The sequence below is a fragment of the Dryobates pubescens genome, chromosome 30 (assembly GCF_014839835.1).
Source record: "Dryobates pubescens isolate bDryPub1 chromosome 30, bDryPub1.pri, whole genome shotgun sequence".
NCBI lineage: Eukaryota > Metazoa > Chordata > Aves > Piciformes > Picidae > Dryobates > Dryobates pubescens.
In genome coordinates, this window is record NC_071641.1 from 4,031,946 (window position 1) to 4,048,227 (window position 16,282).

Genomic DNA, 16,282 nt, shown 5'->3' on the forward strand with positions numbered 1-16,282 from the left:
AAGCCAGTGCTGGACATTGCCTTCCAGCCAAATTTCACAAAGCTTTCTTCACATTACCAGAGTGTTCCTCTTTGTTATCTGCAGATTAATGATTCTGAATGTTTTGCAAGAATCATTGTGTTTAGAGGAAAGTGACAGATGTGACCTTTAGTAACTCTGACTTTCAAACTCATATTTAATAGTGTTCCACAGCCTTCAAACTACAACAACTGGAAAACAGCTAAGTTCCATTTGGACAGTATTTATGAACTGAGAAAGCACTAAAATGTGTCATTAATGAACTAAACATCAATGACACCGACACTTCACAGGAATACACTCATTAGCAGGTCTGGCAAATGAGTTCAGGTAGATATTCTTACAATTTCTCCTGGTATTTGGCTTCTCTGACAGCTTCTTGTGCTCTGCAAGAGGCAGCTGTGATTGTGATGGGGTCATGATGTGTATACAGCCTTGGTACCCATGTCCATGCCTCATCTGCCACTCAGCAGTCAAGGCAGCTTATCACAGCAGTGTCTGGTGATAAGCTGGCTGGGAACCAGAACACCATAGAGTCATCAAGTCCCCTCCTGCTGCTTCTGCTACAGCAGCAGATGCAGTACAAAGGGCTTGCCATGTCTCTGTAGACTTCAGCAGAACCTGCAGTGCTGTGGCAGAGATTGTTTTACCTCCCTGTAAAATGTATCAGTTATGAGTGAGATGCCACACATAGCAAATCTCCATATGGGTGTTGTTTGTGGCAGAATTGATCTCTAGAATTCTAGTAGAAACCTGTTTCTAATCAAAGATGTACCCCCAAGGTGCCTCCAGCCTTCTTCTAAGTGAAGAGTTAAAGATGAGACATGAAAATTCAGATACAGAAATGTGAGAAGGGCTCTGCTACATCAGTCAATTTAAACCATTTACTTCTTACCAAGAGTAAAACTGTTTGGACTGGAGAGAGATAGCCTGAGAGAAATTGGCCAGCAAGGTACCATCATGTAAGCCTCTGGTGACTGCCTTGCATAACGAATGTGTTCCTGTGATTTGCCCAAAGGCTATGTGCATTCCTTGGATACAACAGTTCTTTCTACAATATACCTAATTGTGACTTCCTTCAGCTTCCTTCCTGCAGCCAGCTGCATCAATACACAATCCACTGCCTGAGTTCATCCTTCAGAATTAAAATGTGGAGTCAGTAATACAGCCATGATAGCTGTATGGGAGACAATATGCTTTGATTCATTGACCATGGTCTTTCTCCCCTGCTTGTATCACACCTGATCCTATCACAAAACTGTTGGCCCATGCCACTGTAGTCCTCCTTCATATGCCTCAATCAGATCACCTGCCTGATTTGTGGTCCACCAGCAACTGCAAAATGCTTTTCATTTTCATACTAGAATGTTTGGGTTAGAAGGAACCTTTAAAGGTCATCTAGTCCAACCAGCCTGCAGTCAACAGGGACATCTGCAACCAGAGCAGGTTACTCAGAGTCCTAGCCAACCTGGAATGGTTCCAGGGATGGGGCACCTACCATCTCCCTGGGTAACTCGAGCCAGTGTCTCACCACATTCTAGTCTAAACCTTCCTCTTTTAGCTTAAAACCCTCATCCCTTGTCCTGTCACAACAGGCCCTGATAAAAAGACTGTTCCCAGCTTTCTTCTAAGCCCCTTCAAATACTGAAAGGCCACACGAAGGTCTCCAGGCTGAACAGCCCCAACTTTCTCAGCCTGTCCTCACAGCAGAGATGCTCCAGCCCTCTGTGGCTACAGAGAAATAGTCATATTGTAAGAGTTGTCTTACATGTCAGGCTTGCTTTCTGTATGATCCTACCTCAAAGGAGTTTAATGGGAAAGGATACTCCTTGTTGAATTTTGAGGGTCCACTAAGTTATGGAATGACCTGGTATTTATAGAGGCCCAATTCCAGCAGGGTAAATCATCTTTGTGCAGACCTTTTACACAAAATCACAGAGACAGTTCAGTTGGAAAACACCTTTAAGATTATTGACTCCAACCATCAGTCCAGCAGTACCATGCCCTGAAGTGCCATATCTACATATTTTTTTTAACACCTCCAGGAGTGGTGACCCCACCACCTCCCTAGGCAGCCTGTTCCAACACTTGACAGGCTTTCAGTAAAAAGATTTTTCATAATATTCAGTCTAAACCTCCCCTGGTACAACCTGAGGCCATTTCCTCTTGTCCTATCTCCGATTACTTGGGAGAAGAGACCAACACCCATCTCACTCCAGCCTCCTTTCAGGTAGGTGTAAAGAACAATAAGGTCTCCCCTCAGTCTCCTTTTCTCCAGGCTAAACAGCTCCAGTTCCCTCAGCCTCTCCTCATAAGACTTATTCGTCAGATCCCTCACTAGATTTGTTGCCCCCCTCTGAATGCACTCCAGTCAACGTCCTTCTTGTAGTGAGCAGCCCAAGCTCAAGACCTGACTTGCTCCACTAAAACTCATGTTTGTATCTGCGAAGTTGAGTCTGCTGTTGTCCCATCATTTATCTGTATTTAAATCCAACTCAAAGGCTGGCCTAACTTTGTGGTACATTGATCTCACATTTCATCTCTGCTCAAGAAGAATTCAGTATTGCTAGTTGAGTGAAGGGTCAGAGGAAAAAACCCAAACAAACAACAAAACAAAACAAGACCGACCAAATTACCCCCCCCCCCCCCCCCCAAACAAAACCTATCAAGAAATCAACAATATTCATCATGCCCTGGGACTAGATTTCTGTTTATTTCTGTCACACAGTGGAATGTGGAGCAGCTGTATGTCTCCATACTTTGCAGGTCATCTTTATTCAGTACATCGTGCCAGTCTGCTTAGCTGATGACACCGCTGAAATGTGAAAACTCACTCCACACATTCCAGTTGACAGCTTTCAGAGTTCATACACTGGAAGTGTATCCAACATACTCATTATATATATATATATTGTACCTATCCATATGATGTGACTCTTGACAGGTTTATAATTATGTTCACTGAACCACAGCAAGTGTATTTTTCAGATATTTAAGGTGAATTCTGGCACGTAGTTGAAGCCATCAACAAAATGTGAGAACCATGAGGGTAATAGCAAAATTGCTTTGATTGTACCAGCTAGTTGCACACATACATTTTATTTCAGTTTCCTGGTGTTACATTGATTACTTCAGTGACATTCAGTCAAAAGTCATAAAGATTTTAAGGAAACCTTAATAAGGTTGTGAAAAGTACTTTGCCAATGTTTTCAACCCCCACACATTTTTAGAAATACACTTAACCCATACAATGATATATACAAAGTTATAGAATGGTATGGTTTGGAAGGGACCTCTGGAGATCAGCTAGGCCAACGTCCCTGCTAAAGCAGGATTACTCCCAGCAAATGCCCAGGATAGCAATGTCCAGGTGGGTTTGGAATGTCTCCAGAGAAGGAGACTCCACACCCTCGCTGGGCAGCCTGCTCGAGGGCTCCAGACCCCTCACAGCAAATCATGTTTTACTTATGTTGAGGTGGAACCTCCTGGGTTCCCATTTGTGATCATTTCCCTTTGTCCTGTCACCAGTCATCACTGGAAAAAGGTTTGGCCTCATCCTGTTGACACTTGCCCTTTAAATATTAAGATCCCCTCCGTCTGCTCTTCTCCAAGTCTCTCATCCTTGCCTCCTCACAGAGATGCTCCAGTTCCCTCAGCATCATTATAGCCCCTATTGGATTCCCTCCAGTATTTGCCTGTCCCTCTTGAACTGGGGAGCCCTTAACTGGATGCCAGTACTCCAGATGTGGCCTCACTGGGGCAGAATAGAGGGGGAGAAGAACCTTCCCTGAGACAAAGTTAAATGCATTAGATGGAAGACAAAGGCTAACACATTCAATGTAATATTTAATGTGAAATAACCTAACGTCATTACATAAATAATATCCAGGGATGTCATTCATGTTGCCTTCCTTAACAATTAACCTGATGCAAAGTCTTAGTAGTACATGCAAGTTTAAATCCCAATATGAGATATTTAATAAATGCTGAGGGCAGATTTGTGTCATTGTGTAATTTCTGAGCAGCTGAACCAGTCTTTTCTACAATCCTCTTCCAATATCCTTATTACAGACTTCCCTCTTCATGATCTTTAGCTCATTTATTTTCTACCATTTCCATTAGGTAGATGCATTTCACATTAAGTGCATTTCTTCCTACAGACTAATACATCTGTAAAATGATATGGTGAGAATTTGTTTTGTCTGCATAAGATACTTCCCTACTGAAAGTAAAGGTAAAAGTTCAGACCCTAATATTAACCAAGCATCACAGCTATCATGTTCTTCTTCACCTTGGGTGGGCAACAGTTTTTCCAGACATTGCTCAGTGTTCTTCTGGGGTCTTCAATTCTGTCTAGAATCATACATGAACCAAAATATATTACTGTAATATGAACCCCTACACTTTTCTGCGTCTCCTCATTACCAATAAGAAAATAAAGAGCAGGTTATACAAGTAGGAGCAAGAAAAAGTCCTAAAGCTTTTACAAATCACCTAAGTACATGCTTAATTTTAAGCAGGCACTTGAAAACATGATGTCAAAAGAAGCTGACTACATGGTTTAATATTTTACTCTCTTGGTAACTGAGGCAGTAAGACGTAAGAGCCACCAGAGATGTACTCAGCAAAGCAGAAACATCGAAGTGCATCATCCACCTACCCTGCTGGCTTGAGGATGGTGTGATGTGTCATTGCCATCCCCTCCCACGGTAGAGATGTCGAGCTGGTGGCCGCAAGATCCTGGGGCTATTTTCAAATTCTCTGCTCGGTAGATCTTGTGTTCACTTGTAGCACCTTCTAATGGTTCCAGGATGTAGCTTTTGTTTTCAAATACAATAATTCCCCTGTTACAGAGAGAACAGAGCAAGTTGTGTGGTTTTCAATAACGGCGAAATACGAAGAAGCAAAACTCTGGTTTACAAAGCCAAGGTCAGATGGAACAGGAAGCATCAAAGCTGTCTATTTGTCATTGCAACACACTATACTTTAAAGGAAGCAATGGCTCAAAGAAAAATTTTCTCTTCTAAAGTGTTGTTCTGTAGAGCAAAATTATAGCTGTGTTTTATGTGTCTTCCACTCTCTCAGTGATGCATTGCCACTGCTGAGTGGAGTCACGATGCGTCTGCTTCTGAGGACTCGTGGCAAAAAGCAATGAACAAAAGCATGGTGAAATGCTTTTGTAAGAAGTTACAGAGTGAAAGTATTCATTATAATCTGAGGTATGCATGACACCTTTTAAACCAAATGCTGATGCAAGCATCAGTTCTGTCAGATGAAAGAGGCTTTGCAGCATCAAAATGGATTATTAAATATTGCACAGTGGGGCAGAAGACTGAAACTGAGCTATATTAACAAGTGGATCCCTGTCTAACTCATTCTGCTACCCAAAATACTATTTTTTACAGCAATACCACCTGCTTTCTGAGGTTCTCAGAGATTTTCCATCAGTGAAACTTACAGCAAAGAGGGAAAAGAGGTTCAGGAAGAGATACATCACCTTCCTCCACATGTTTTTTTTGAGCAGCCTAGGGGACACAGTTAATTCTGGGCTTCAAGTACTACCTCCTAACCAAAATTCCTGTCTACAGCAGAGAATTCACCAAATAAAAGGCATGCTTGTGTTCCTGTCCTGGGACATGGCCAATCACTGCTAAAGTAAAATGAAGTTGACAAGAGGTTTAATATATTGTGGCCAGTAGGTGGATGGAGATGATGCTGCCCCCCTGCTCTGCTGAGACTCCACCTGCAGTGCTGGGGACAGCTCTAGAGTCGTCAGCACAGAAGAGACAGAAGCAGGGCCAGAGGAGGGCACAGCAATGATGGGAGGGCTGGAACACCTCTGCTGCAAGGACAGGCTGAGAGAATTGGAACTGTTCAGCCTGGAGAAGGCTCCAGAGAGAGGTCATGGCAGCCTTTTGGTATTTAAGAGGGTCAGTCATAAAGATGGGGATAGACATTTTAGCAGGGCCTTTTGTAACAGGACAAGAGGTGATGGTTTGAAACTAAAAGAGGGAGATTCAGACTAGAGAGAAGGAAGAAACTGTTTGCACTGAGGGTGGCAAGACACAGGCTCAGGTTGCCAAAAGAGGTGGTAGATGCCTCATCCCTGGAACCATTCTAGGTCAGGTTGTCTGGGACTCTGAAACACCTGATCTAGTTGCAGATGTCCCCACTCACTGCAGAGGGGTTGGACTAGATGACATTTAAAGGTCTCTTCCAATACAAAACAATAATCTTTCCAATTCCTCCTTCTGAAGCTGCTGGCTTGAGGCTGCCCTTTCAGCTCAGCATGGAAAATTCAGACAGTGTGATACAGACGTCCATGGCCTGCACGTGCTGGATTATCTGGTACTCTCTGGCATCAAGCAGGACAGTCCCACTCGATGATCATCAGAGGTCCCTTCCAACCCCTATTATTCTGTGATTCTGTGTGAATTAGTCATTAAAACTGCGTCTGCAAGACCACAGAATAAGACTTCTCTTTATGTACTTCAAGACTGGCACAGCAAAAGAAGATATGAAGGAGGTTTGTGGACAGGGCTCAGATAGAAATTACTTTAAGAGAAAGGAATATCATACTCTTTGCCTAACTTCCAGCTTGCATCCTGAGCACTGCCAACCACACAGAAGGATGCTAGGTAATTTCTAACCGCAGCTGGATATCAGGTTCTGCTGGGTCACTGTGTGACCAAAGAAAGGCACCCTTTAGAATCTGTTTCTCGCTTCTAAATGAGAGAGAAGCATTTGCTTATGGGCTGTTGTAAACATTCATCAATGAGACACTACACTGAGTAGTGTTCTGCATTACTAATTCCTTCCTTGTCTTTAAATCATCAAGGCATTAATCCCTAAGCCCTGGAAAAGATTCAGCAGCAATAATTATCATTTACCCATACAGAATTCCATGGAACTTCTAATTGGCCAAGGCATTTGTCCTCAGTTCCTCCTCTAATCTGCTTTGTAGTGTCTGCATATGCTATTAAACAGCAATATCTTCCAGCCCAAGGCTGGCTGTATTTTATTGGGGTGCCTTCTTCATGTCTGCTCTTTTTATTCCTGTCTGAGCTGCAACAAAGGTAAGATGCTACAACCAACGTGAGACCAATAGGTGTCTCTGTACAAATCTTCTGCAGAAAGCTTGAAAAAAAATAGGGGGGAAAACAAAATGCAGAGGAGAGAAGAAAAAAAAAAGGGGGGAGTGGGGGAGGGAAAGAGAGCAGAAAGAAGAGGGGGAAAAGGAAAAATAAAGAAAAAAAAAGGAAAAATGAAGAAAGGAAGAAAGGAGGAAAGGGAGGAAAAGGAACAAAAGGAAAAAAGGGGGAAAATGGGAAAAAAGGGAAAAAAGGAAGTGAAGGGGGGAAAAAGAGGGGGGGGGAAGGAAAAAAAATTACAAGCAAAAGAAGGAAGGACCCAGAGTCAGGTAAATGACACCATAAAGACATTTAAAAATAAAAAGTAGAATGTTAAGGAAAAGCTGCCCTAGCTATTCTATTTTTAGCAAGCTAAGATGAAGAAACTCAAAGTCTTTGGCCTCCTGACCAATTAACTGAAATTTTCATTCCAAGTTGACTGCACTGTTTAGTTATGAAACATCATTAGCATCACTGCAGCCAAGCCAACAAATGACCATTTTACTTTTAGCTAGAACAACTAGAAATCCAATGAAGGAGAAAAAGACAGGAAAACAGTGATATTAAAGATTGTGGAGCAGCATTCACAAGGAACCTGCTTCACTGATCTGAACCAAGAATCAGGGGTGATAACTCCTTTGTGGCTTCTTTCTTACCCTTGGCAAATCAGTAGGATCTATTATTTAACCATGATACAGAGAAGCTGTGTATGATGGATCACAGCAGGAAAAGCAGGACTGATATATCACAGCAACCCTTGTAGCTCCAGCCAGGATACACCCTAGCATGCATGACACATGAGAGACCTCCATGCAGGTCACCCCATGATTTGAGTAACCTTGCAGCCTACAGTTCTAAATTATTTTCAGATCTGCCTTATTCCTTGAAGACTTCAGGAAACTAGGACAACATATTCCCTTTACTCTAACAATCAGCCACTCTGTAATCAACACAATCAAATGAGGTTTGTTGTCTTGCCCTTGTGTAATTAATCATTGAATTTTGGAGGCAGCTGGAACCAGCAATAAAGGCAGAAGTCCACTAGTCACTGGTTGAAATGGGACAGCCTGACCATGTCCCTTTGCTGACAACTGAAAACCTTTATCCTGCTTAGAACATTAACTTAAAAAAATACAGACCTCAACCATTTTCTTTAATTATTTACACAAGAGACTGAGTGGTATCCTTTTATTGGGTAAAACTCTCTCTTTTTTTCTTCTTTTTTAAAAGCCAGCATCTAGTCAAGAGTTGATAGTCAAAACACACAATCATAGAATTGTTTTGGTTGGAAAAGACCTTTCAGATCTTTGAGTTCAAGCATGAAATAGCTAGAAAAAAAGTCACATCAGTGCCAGGTGTCCAATGTACCCCTTGTGTAGTCAGGTACTGCCTAAAATAACTAAATACCTATTTCTTTACCCCTCAAGCTCTTTAGCTGCAGAGGGTATGGAAAAGGACCAGGGAAATTAGTCAACAATCATCTGAAAATGAGCCAGTGTGTGCCCAGGTAGCCAAGAAGGCTGACAGCATCTTGTCCTCTATCAGCAACAGTCTGACCAGCAGGAGTTGATCATCCTTCTGTATTTGGCACTGATGAGGCCACATCTCAAATACTAGGTTCAAATTTGGGCCCCTTACTACAACAAGGTCTTTGAGGTGCTGGAGCATGTTCAGAGAAGGGAAACAAAGATGATGAAGTCTTCAGAGAAACAGCTGAAGGAACTGAGTCTGTTTAGCCTGGAGAAATGGCTCAGGGGAGATCTTCTTGTACTCTACCACTCCCTGAAAAGAGGTTGTAGCAAGGTGGGGGCTGTTCTCTACTCCCAAGAGATAAGAGGAAATGGACTGAAGATGTGCCAGGAGAGGTTTAGGTTGGATACTAGAATTAATTTCTTCCCCAAAGGGTTTGTGAAGCTCTGGACTATCCTGGAGGATGATGAAACTGAGAGCAATGTTGCAGAAAAGGCCTTGGGGGTGCTGGTGGATGAGAATCTGGCCATGAGCCAACAATGGGCACTTGCAGCCCACATCCTGGGCTGCATCAAAAGAGGTGTGGTCTGGAGTACTGTGTTCAGCTCTGGGGCCCCCAGCACAAGAGAGACATAGACATTCTGGAGGGACGTGTTGAGGCCCCATCCCTGAAGGCATTCAAGATCAGACGTGATGGAGCCTTGGGCTGCCTGATACAGTTGGAAGTGTCCCTGCTGACTGCAGGGGGGTTGGACAAGATGACCTTTGAGGGCCCCTTCCAACCCAGTGCAATCTGTGTATCTGTGAATCTGTCACCAGGCTGCCCAGAAAAGGATTGGAGTCTCTGTCCCCAAAGGGATTAAAAGGCTATGTAGATGTGGAGATGAGGGACATGGTTTAGTGGTGACCTGGCAGTGCTGGGCTAACAAATGGATTTGGTCTTAAAGTTCTCTTCCAATCAAAACGATTCTATGATTCCATAGGGGAAAATGAACAGATACCAGAGAGATTAGTTTTGTTTTCTACTAAGCATGACAGAGCCAGAGCAGCCCATTCAACTTGCCACCAAGAACCTCCTCCCTAGTGACAGCAGGAGCCTGTAAGAACAATTCCATCTTTGCATAGGAAGCAATACCACTGTAAAATATTATCTGCAGTTTTGACATAAAGGAAATCGTACTTTTCATTTAATGCACTTATCCTTTGAGTGCTGCCTACAGGATATCAGCCCTTGGCTTCTGACCATCTGTAATAAGGTAATGACCATAAAATATGGATTTTCTTGGCAAGTTCTCTGGTTTTGACTAATTTTCTTTTCCTACAATTGCATTTTCCCCCCATCTATCAGAGCCAAGCACAGCACCTTAAAAATGTAACTCATTAAAAGCTACAATTTCTTTCTTGTTTTTGGTGTGGCAGGATTAGATGAACAACACCTACCAGTCATTCAGGACTAAGAATTTGATGCAAATAAAATAAATCCATAACTACTTTTCCCTTCTGGTTCTGACAGGTGTTTTAAAAGGGCCCTCTGTTACTCCTACACTATTTCTGTGTTTTCCCCTTGAACATTTTCCTCCCACACTCCTGAGCCAGCCTGTGTTCCCTGAAGAGCAAGATGGGCAACTTTTCCATTTTTCAGGAGGTATTCATGTTGAATAATACAATGTTTTCCAATGTTGTAAATATATATACCGGGCTACAAAATTATAAAAGGAACCTCAAAAGGATGTCAGAGACTCTATGAGTTTCCAAGAATTACCTATTTCAGACCAAGTTCTACTGAAACCTGTGGTATTTCTACTATCACTTCCACAAGACAAAAGACTAACAATTCTCAATTCTATAAATATTTGGGGGAAATGCAATATAAAACACACTTATTTTTTTTCAATCTCCAGCTATCTAATTCATTGTAGCTATGTTTTTCCTAGTCCCAAACCATACTGATACTGAGAAGTCAAAAAGATCTTGCAAATACATCAGGTGTGAAATACAAGAGACAATTCAACCCTATCTAAAGCTATTGGACTATCTCACCACTGGTAGCAGAGAAGGAGGAAAAAAATGTCTATACCGTACAGCATGTCCAGACATCAGTTGACAGGCTCCAAGACAACTGGAAGCACCATCAGTGTCATCTTCCTGCTCATCCTTCAATCTGGAAAGACCTGGTTTCCCATGTCCTGTTTTTCTGTCCATTCTTACATTATTTTGAAGTGGAATTCACTTCAGTGCAGGTTCTGTGTTCACAACTTGAAAGCAACGAGCTATGTTGTAGATTAGTGGTGTCACCCCATCCAGCTAAGGCTGTTCTATGTGGAGGTGTGCCAGTGACCAGTTTAGACTCTGATTTTTGTGTTTTAGAGCTATTGGTTTAACTGCCCAAGGGTGTTGTGGAGTTTCCCTCTCTGGAGATATTCAAGACCTACCTGGATGAGTTCCTGTGTGACCTGGTCCTGCTTTGGCAGGGGGGTTGGACCGGATGATCTCTAGAGGTCCCTTCCAGCCCCTGACATTCTGTAATTCTGTCTTGAGCCTGAGTTCACATTTTACTTTACTTCTCAAAAGGGTTGGAGCAAACAAACCACCTCCACACCACCGCTAATCATCTCTAACCATGAACAACTCATTGGTGTTTGCCTACTGCACCCATTATGTGTCATATAGACACGCAGGGGATGTGTGTGCGAGATGGCCTCTGATGGCAGAATTCCATTTCAAAGACAAAGAGATTAAAACTTAATTTACAAAATTTATTAATTATTACTTGCTGCTTAACTTGCCAGGAATCTCTTAATTAGGGGGAAAAAAAAAATTGGATGGAATGATTCCACTATTTAAATTGCCAATGAAGTCAAATGTGATTTTTTTTTTTCTTCTTCTCAGAGAAACAAAACAAAACCTAACACAAGGCCAGTCATATCCCATAAATCATCAGGCTTTAGGAAATCTCAAAATATAAATGGGATTTTTCTTTTCCAACTTGTCAGCAGAAGCAAAGGCCCTGCCAACATAAACCATCAACGCATACTTGTCTGAGAAATTGTGATGCTGGAGCGAAACTTGGCTGGGACAGCACTATATGAAACTGTTCTATATTATTCTGCTGTACGACACAAGGAAAGTTAAGTAAATCAATAAATCTGATCTTCATGAGTGCAATTAAACATTTGGTTTTAATGAAGCTCCAACTTACACTCCTTTCTAAACAATAATAATAAAAAGCTCTATTACCACTGGAAGAGGAATGTAGATGTTTCCACTTTGTAAGAAATTAATTAGACTGCAGAGGGCTGTCATGCTTACATACCACACATCCACATTAACTCTGTCTCTGCCCACAGATACAACACCAGGCTCATGTGCCACTGAAAAACCTAAGGGACCTTCATTTTGTAATTAATGCACAGCTCCTAAAGTAAAGAATCTGATCCCACAGCTGTGCCACCAATTTCCAGTAGAGTTCCAGGTGAATAGATAACAGAATTGGAGCCCCGTGGCCCTGAAGTGCTGTTCTCCTGATGGATATTCAGCAGTTGCTCACTGCAGGGTTTTCTCAACACACAGCATACCAGAAGGTGATCTAGAAGGTGGTAGGGCATTTTTATTTATTTTTTTCTTACACATTCTACATTCTCAGGACTTTGTATAAAAATTTTGCAGGGAAGTAAGCAGGTAAACAAACAAAAGAGGAAGAAAAATAAAGTAGCGAAGGGAAACCTCACTTTTCATCTGCTGTAATAAATTGCAGATGAATCCTATTGGGATAAATAAACAAGATGATCTATCAACTGTTTTTCTAATGATGATCTGTAGATGTTTTCCAAATGTTTTGGCAATTTTTTAACTTTAAATAACTGGCAAATATGAAGAGTGGGAGGCAGAAGTACTCCTGTCTCCAGCGCTGCCCCTGGGCAGTCTTAGACAGACAACTCACCTCTTTCTGTATCAGTTGCCTACCTTTAACATGAGGTAATTTTTAGTAACTACCCTTAGTAATTATCTATTGATGAAAAGCATTGCACAAGACCCAAGTAATACCCTTGTCCTGCTATACTGCACATCAGGATTCCATCAAAATAACAAGTCTGACCCAAATCAACAAGGGGCAAGATCTCAAAAGGAGGTTAAAGCAGTAGCATTATCGGTTTTATATACTGCAGTAGCAGTAGAGGTGTTCTCATGCAGACACATCATTAGTCAAATACATTTTATTCCAGCCAATGCCTTTCATTAACCTGAAAATATATTCTGTAGCACACTGTCTAAAATATAGTCATAGCCAGAGAGTGCTGCAGCACACACTTAATGCTTCCTCAGTGCAAGACAGATTTGTCCAGAGCAAATGCATACGGGTCTGCAACTTTGATGCCTGGAATTTAAACAGGGAGTTACTTGAATTGAAAGTGATAATGCAATTTCATGTCTAGCATTTGGGCTGCAAGAACCAGTAATTGTGTAATCAGAAAAAGTGTCATGTGTGAGCTTAACTGGGAGGGTGACAAGACAGACCAAGGGAAGCAGAGAAAAATGAAGGAGGAAAGAGACATTGGCATCAGTGCCAATTTAGGGAGCATATTTTATAGCACTGTGCAGAGAAATGTGTTTTAAGAAGGCTTCATTCAAACCTGAACATCACGTTAAGGTTCATTGGATGTTTTTTTTCTGAGTCTCAAAATACATAATTGTAGTTTTAGGGATTTTTGTTTGTTTCTTTCTTTGCTTATAAATTAAGTGCTATCAGGTACAGACTTGATGGAGAAGGGGCAGGCTCAGATAGCTTGGTACAGATCATCTGTAACACCTGTCCCAGCGGTAGCAGTGATGCCTGAGGGATTGCTGTGCACCCAGAGACAGTGTGCACACAATTGTGCGATAGTGGTCATCTCAAATCACAGAGGTGATCGCTATCCAGGAGCCATTTACCACTTGAACAGACAGATTATAGGAGATATGAAACCTCAGAAGCTGAATATTTTCCAACATTAAGCTCAAAAAACCTCCAGTAGTTTCACGGTCAGATAACTTACAAACCATGCGAGATGTTTATATGAACTAAAAGCTCTTCAGAAAGTGTTGAGGAAAAACATACCTCCAAACCAGTGCTTCTCAACTGGGATTTTCTCCTAACTCCATTTTTTGGATGAATTCTCCCCTTCTGTGGGGAAATCATGCTTGAGGAGTCAGGAGGAATTTCTTTTTTCCTTCCCCCCCCCCCCTTCTCATTGGTTTCCTACTTCCATTTCTTTTTTAAATAGTTGATGTCTGGAGTGTCATATTTAAAACCTCTCTTCAGATGACTGTCTGGGATGCAGTGGGTTCAGCCAGACCAGCTGAAAAATGGATGGCTCTTATGCTGGCAGCCTCATGTAGCATAACTGTGTAATCCCATTAAAAATGAGTGTTCAGTTCTGGGGCCTCATCCCCCTTACTGTTGCTGTGGACACAGCATCTTTCAGTCACCGATGGAGCTGGACAATGAGTGAATAGTTTCTGAATGTGTCAATGGGCTTATTATCTAGCAGTTGGATAAATCCAAGGGCAACTTGGGGTTTTCAACAACATTTTGGTGTTTCTGAAGGAAAAAGGGCTGGTCTCATCTCCCAGGCAACCAGCACCAGAACAAGAGGACACAGTCTCAAGGTGTGCCAGGGGAGGTTCAGACTGGATGTGAGGGAGAAATTCTACACAGAAAGAGTGATTGCCCATTGGAATGTGCTGCCCGGGGAGGTGGTGGAATCACCATCGTTAGAGGTGTTTAGGAGGAGACTTGATAGGGTGCTTGGTTGCATGGTTTAGTTGATTAGGTGGTGTTGGATGATGGGTTGGATGCAATCATCTTGAAGGTCCCTTCCAACCTGGTCTATTCTATTTGATTTGATTTGTATCCTTACACTAACAGACATTTCTGAGAGCAGCTCTCAGGCTCCCCCTACCAGAGGGGTTACTGCAGGCGCCTTTGGAACTGTGCCATCATTCTCTGCCAGCCCCTGAACCATGGAGATTATGCTCTTTTTCAGGCCACATTTTTGTGTCTATTTGCTTGGTTCTGCATTTGCAGAAAAAGTAAAAGGGAAAAAAAAACACTCAGGTCTATATGAATTTATCACAGAAGATGTGTGTGGTGGTGGCCACTGGCCGAAATTAATTGCTACACCTTGAAAAGCCTTCGAGCTAGATAAACAGAAGGCTATTTCCTGAGGACAGGAAGGAAACGACTTGACTTTGTCTACCCTCACCTTCCCACAAGCTCTGGCAGGCTAATTGACTTTCTTATCCAGACAGAAAGGAGGGAAATCCTGATTGCCCATTGTTCCCATTTCGTGCGTTCAGCATTTACCACCTCCTCTGCGCCATTCAGTTCTTCCTCCTCCGGCGGAGCCAGCAGGATACAGATTATGGCATGATTATATTCTCCTCTAACCTGCATTTTGGGCAGCTATCAGTGTCAATCCAACTATTCGTGCCGCTGTAATCCTACATGAGGCGAGGCACTTGAATATTATGTTGGGGAGAATGTAACATAGATGGAATACGTGAGTGTCTGTGTATAAGAGCTTTGAGTCTCCACCTCACTTATTATATCTCACTCTCCCTATCTGCTGAAAACTGTAAACTAGTCAAACCTCTCTTAGTCTGCAAATTCCACATTTCTTCCTGTAGCTCATCACAGAGCAATCATGTCATATTTACAATCTCAAATACTCAATTTTGTGGCTGCACTCTAAGAACTTGATAGTTGCAGCAGGTCACAGCAAAGTTGCTCCAACTCAGTACTTGGTTTTTGGCTAACAGCAGATACTTAAGTGTAAGACAAAAGAACATAAGCACATGCAAGTTGGCAACCCCAGATCTGACAGGATGAGTGTCAGGGACGTCCTTGAGTTTGACAGCCCTGGAGAGGCTCCCCCAGCTTCCCTTCCCAAATTGTCTCACTTTTTTTTGAACCTCCTGATAAATTTTTATATTGACATGCATGCATCCTGTGACACTGGATTTCCACAGCTTCATTATGTGGTGAATATAAAGTGTCTGCCTGTGCTCCAAAGGGTTATGTGATGTCTCCTAATCTGGGGGTTTATGAAAATGTGCAGTAATTGTCCCCTCTTCAGCGTGACACGTAGCCTCATTTCATTATACCTCTTTTCTCCGTCATCTCCTTTCAAATGGGACAAATCCGAGTCTATTTTCTCCCCTTGAATAAAAGCTGTTCCATACCTTTGATCACAAGTTTTGCCCTTCTGTGTACCTTTTCTGGATATAATATTTCCTTTTCTGAGATGGGAATGGGGAGTACAAGACAAGAACTGCATGTAGAAATCAAGATGTGAGTGCCCTATGGATTTATAAAGTGGTAATGAGGAGTTTTGTTCTATCCTCTATTTCTGTCTCAGTATGTCTTATGATCCTTTTCCCTTCTTTGACTACTGCTGAGCACTAAGGCTTCAGAGGATGATGAAATATGGAACCTATTCTTTATGACTCATTTTGTGTCTTGTAACAAACTCTCCTAATCTGGGGGAAAAGGCACAGTCCTTACCTATCCAGGCCTGGGAAAATGCCCAAGGTGCCTGTCTAGCAGGCGTGGGAGTATATTCATGCTCTGAGATTTCAGTGAGCTAACAGCTTGCACTTCTTTTTGTTAGATGTTTTTCAGACAC

General features: G+C 42.2%; 1 protein-coding gene across 1 annotated transcript in view; it reads right to left on the bottom strand.

Moving 5' to 3' along the window:
• Positions 1-16,282, bottom strand: part of ADAM12 (ADAM metallopeptidase domain 12) — a 213,169-nt gene that overhangs the window by 71,414 nt on the left and 125,473 nt on the right. Inside the window, exon 6 of the mRNA XM_009907111.2 lies at positions 4,679-4,862. Coding sequence (XP_009905413.2) covers positions 4,679-4,862 — 184 coding nt within the window. The remainder of the gene's footprint in view (positions 1-4,678; positions 4,863-16,282) is intronic.